This window comes from Neomonachus schauinslandi, chromosome 5, assembly GCF_002201575.2.
Source record: "Neomonachus schauinslandi chromosome 5, ASM220157v2, whole genome shotgun sequence".
NCBI classification, from domain to species: Eukaryota; Metazoa; Chordata; class Mammalia; order Carnivora; family Phocidae; genus Neomonachus; species Neomonachus schauinslandi.
The window spans coordinates 137,552,831-137,557,428 of record NC_058407.1 but is presented as its reverse complement, the minus strand read 5'-3'; the positions used below and the strand labels follow the sequence as shown (position 1 = coordinate 137,557,428).

The following is a 4,598-nucleotide window of genomic DNA, read 5'->3' as shown; positions in this document are numbered from 1 at the left end:
GGAGCGCGGCTCAGTGAGCGGCCCGGGTGCGGGAGCGCGTGCTCTGGAGGTGGGGCGGAGCACCTTCGGCCGAGACCGGGCCCCTTCCCGCGCTCCTCGTCCCTGCCAGGACCCCAGGCCCCGCGCCCACCTTGAAGTTGACGGGGTCCACGCGCAGAATGTAGGCGTGCAGCTCGCTCAGCTTGGTCAGGGCGCCCGCGACGTTGTCGATGCTCTTGACCGCATCGCCCAGGGCGGCCACCACCTTGGCACCGTGCACGCGCAGGTGCACGGAGCCGGGGCGCAGGTCGAAGTGCGGGAAGTAGGTCTTGGTCTGCGGGTAGCTGGTGAAGAGCCTGCGTGCAGGCATCGTGTGAGTGCCAGAGGAGGGCGGCCTCCCGTCCACCTCCCCAAGATCCCTGCTTCCTTTCCTGAGCCTGAAGACCCAAATGCGACCTCGCCACGGGGCCTGCCAACTCAGCAGCTGCATCGCATTCTTGACACCCACTTTGCTCTCAGACTGCTGCAGCTCGCCCAAGCTTGGTCCCATGGTCTGGAGGCCCTCTGCCTCCACACCCTCCCAGCACCCAACCTTGCCCCTGCTCCCCACCTCAGCCCTCTTCCAAGGTCTCCTTGCTCCCGGTTGACCCTGCAAATCCACTGTAGGGCTCCAGCCCCTTTTCACCTCTTGTCTGGCCACAGAAACCCCCTTCCCAGCCCCTGACCAGGCTTCCTGATGAACGGTCTGCCAGAAATAATGCCCTCTCCAGCCCTATGGCAAGGAAGATCTCTTCAGGGAAACTACCTGGGATCACCTTCAGGCAGGATTAGAGACCCTGATATCAGTGCTTGTAGTCTCTTGACTGCCTCCTTAGGCACTTGAGGCCTTGGAAGAAACACATCCATGCTCCTCTGGGAAGATCCTGGGCCTGTCCCTGCTCAGGCCTCAGTGAGCATAGGGTCAGCCAGAAGTCCATGCAGTTCATCTTCCCTCCTCACTGGTCTCTCCTCGCTGGCCCCTGTCCTCCCTGGCCCCACACTGTCACCTACCTGGCTCCATCCCAGCCCATCTGGCACTCACCTCTCCAGGGCCTCAGTGCCAATGGCATCCGCCTGAGTGGAGATCTTGTCCCACATGGACAGGATGATGGTCCTCTCTGCCTTGGTCAGAGACATGGTGGTAGCTGAGCTGGGCGTGCTTAGGACAGGCCTCTGTGGTGCTCGACCCCCAGGATCCCTTTATATACACGGAGCCAGGGTGGGGGCTGGGCTGTGGTCATTGGTCTGGAGAGGGGAGAGGGCTGTGGGGGTGGGGTCTCTTATCAGACCCAGTGAGGGTGGGTGGTCAGGGGCTGGTGGCACTGGTGGGGTGAGGGGCTCTCCGGCCTCCCCCTGCTGGGCCACAGCTAGAGTCCAAGTTGCAGGGAGATAGGGGCCCAGGCCTGGGTGGAGAGTCCACGTGTCGGCCCAGCTGCATGACTGGCCTCCACAGTCATTGTCCCTGACCTCCCTGTCCTTGTGCTGGAAGGGTGACCTAGAACGCGTCAGGATCTCACAGAAGCACTCCCCCTCCTTCCTGTATTTACGCTTCTGCCGTGCTGCCTCATGAACCACGTTACAGATGAGTGAACTGAGGTCCACAGAGGGACACTGAAGCCAGCTGTCACAGGGTGCAAGTGACAGTCTTGGCTTCAGACACTCTGCCTCTGCTATGTAGCCCCTTCCCCACCTGGATGAGGTTCTTCTCCCCCAGCAGCTTGACTGGGGACGCTCTCCAAGCTGGGCACCCAGGCTGGGAGGAGGCTCGACTCTTGACTCAGAGCCTGGGATTACATGAGTCTCCACCTGCCGCCTTCCCAGCACAGCTTGTACGGTTTATTTCTATCTCTTTACCCTCCTAGCTCATTCCCTTTCCCTTCTCCCCTATAAGGCAACCCTTCTAATGTGCTTAACATGTTCCTTTAGTTAGTATGTGTTTTTGCAAAGGGTACATTTTTAGGCATGTATTTTGAGTTAAATTATAGGTTGATTTTTAAAAATTTAACATAATCATTTCCTCACAAGCACACCTTTTTAAAATACAAGAATTTTTTTAGGGGCGCCTGGGTGGCTCAGTCGGTTAAGTGTCTGCCTTCGGCTTGGGTCATGATCCCAGGGTCCTGGGATGGAGGTCTGCTCAGTGGGGAGCCTGTTTCTCCCTCCCTCTGCAGCTCCCCCTGCTTGTGCTCTTTTTCTGTCAAATAAATAAATAAATCTTTTTAAAAAGAAGAAATATAGGAATTAAAAAAGATTTATTGATTTATTATTTGAGAGAGAGATTGAGAGAGGGAGTCGGGGGAGAGGTGGAGGGAGAGGGAGAGAGAATCTGAAGCAGACTCCACACTGAGTGTGGAGCCCGACACAGGGCTCCATCTCACGACCCTGAGACCACGACCTGAGCAGAAACCAAGAGTCTGATGCTTAACTGACTGAGCCACCCAGGTGCCCTGAGCATGGAACTCTTGATCTTGGGGTCGTGAGTTGAGGCCCCACGTTGGGCATAGAGATTAATAAAAAGTGTGTGTGTGTGTGTGTGTGTGTAATCACTGAAACTATGCCCGAGAGAGCTCACATGGGGTGAGTTATTCTCCCCATTCCAAAGTCCGGGGCTGCCAGGGTCCTCACCCCCAGCTCTAGAGGGGGCCACTTAGCACTGTGTCCTTAAAGGCTTCCTAAAAGCCACCCTTTCTGTTCATAAAAACAATGCATGGTTCTTTTTTTTTTTTTTAAGATTTTTTTTATTTATTTGACAGAGAGAGACAGTGAGAGAGGGAACACAAGCAGGGGGAGTGGGAGAGGGAGAAGCAGGCTTCCCGCTGAGCAGGGAGCCCTATGCGGGGCTCAATCCCAGGACTCTGGGATCATGACCTGAGCCGAAGGCAGACGCTTAACGACTGAGCCACCCAGGCACCCCCAATGCATGGTTCTTTAGACCTCTTGAGGGAGCCTACAGACTATGGAGGTGAATAGAAATCACTTATATCTCACCAGTCATACTAACGTTTTAGTGTTGTTTTCTTCCTTCAGCTGCATTACCTTGAAAATGCGTCTTCATGTACTGCGGTCCAGCACGGGTGGCCCTGTGAGTCAACTTGAACCAGCCATCTGGGAAGCTAAGTCTGAAACCAAAAGTAGCCACTGGAGGCTCACTGTGGGTGCCCTTGCTGGCTGGGTGCCGTCACCATCACTTGAGCAAGTCTGAAGTTTAGCAGAAATTACTTCCATGTCCATGTCTTCACAGAAGATGAGGACAATATTCAGGCCCCAGGCTAGGGAGAGGACCCAGAGGAGACTGCCAACCCTTACCTTGGAAATTCCTCCCAGGAGAGGGTCTCCAGCCAAAATGGAGGGTGGGGAGAGGATTGGAGGGACTCCCAGTGTGCCAGGCCTGCGGAGGGGTGGGGGGGGAGGAGCATGTAGAGATCGAAGCAACAGTTAATCACTCTGGAGTAGAAATTGGTCTCAGGGTGCCAGCCCTGAGCTCCCTCCTTCCAACCTTGAATCCCCGGAGGTTAGGCAGAGGCAGGGGCTGCAGATGAGACCAACCTTTGGCCCAAGGGTGCCTTGGTGAGAAGGGCTGGGGAGAAGCCAGGGAGGGCCTGAGGGCAGAAGACAGGGACCCTTTCCCCCAGTCCCTAGGGCAGTCCACAGTATCCCTTCCTCCTGCAGGCTGGGGCCTTGGTCTGTACCTCAAGCCCATCCCAGGCATACCTCCCAGACTTTGCCCAATTGGTTAGCATAGCTAAGAGTACCCTTTGCCCCCCAAATTTTCCACCCTTTCTTTCTTCTCCGGGGTAGGCTTGTGTCCTGACCCCCCAAACTTGTGCTGAGGTAGTTTCTCAGTCTCCATCCTATCCCCATCTCTGTCTGCCCTTCATCCACCTCATGACCTTAACCTCCATCTGTGACCTGAGACTCCTGCTGACATCCATGTAGACACCCTTCCTGAGCTCAGACTCTATCCAGGGAGCAAGTCATCACCTCACCTGTGCATCTCCAATGAAGCCCTGATCTTCCCCTCAAAGCCTATTCTTCCCTGCTCACCTTTCCCCTGGTCCTGGTGCTTCAGGCCAGAGACCACAGGCCTCCTGGACCTTCCTCTCTCATCCCTGAAAATGGCTGTGGTTTCTGATCCTCAGTGAGGGAAAGCCTGCTGCCCCTCTCCTGCTCCCTGCCCTCCCAGCTCTGCTCCCACCCCCTGTCCTCCTCAGTCCCCTGGATGACTCTTCCCCAATATTGTCACTCACTTAAGTGTCACCGTGTTCATAGGCCCAGAGTGATCACCCCATTTAAAATTGCAACTCCCTACCCCTGTCTGTGCAATCTCCCACCTGCTCTACTTTTTTTTTCCCCCTCAGAAAATAACAGTTTTTGTTTCTTTTCCAGTAGAATGTGAGCTCCGAAAAGCAGAGAATTTTTGTTTTAGTTTTGTTTCCTGGTCTATTCCAAGAATCGCAGACAGGACTTCCCGGAGCAAGCTCCCCCAAAAGTACTTGTTGAGTGAGTTAGTGGTCCTCAACCCTGTGGTTGTCTTCTCTCTGAGCTGGTGGTCCTGCCTGCCCTGCCGCCCAGACAGAGCC

General features: G+C 55.3%; 1 protein-coding gene across 1 annotated transcript in view; it reads right to left on the bottom strand.

Annotated features, from left to right (window-relative positions):
* Positions 1-1,173, bottom strand: part of LOC110587974 (hemoglobin subunit zeta) — a 6,359-nt gene extending 5,186 nt beyond the window's left edge. The window contains exons 1-2 of the mRNA XM_021698235.2: positions 1,061-1,173; positions 131-335 (exon numbers count right to left, since the gene is read on the bottom strand). Of these exons, the coding sequence (XP_021553910.1) occupies positions 131-335; positions 1,061-1,155 (300 nt within the window). The 5' untranslated portion in view covers positions 1,156-1,173. The remainder of the gene's footprint in view (positions 1-130; positions 336-1,060) is intronic.
* Between the last annotated feature and the right edge of the window lie 3,425 nt (positions 1,174-4,598).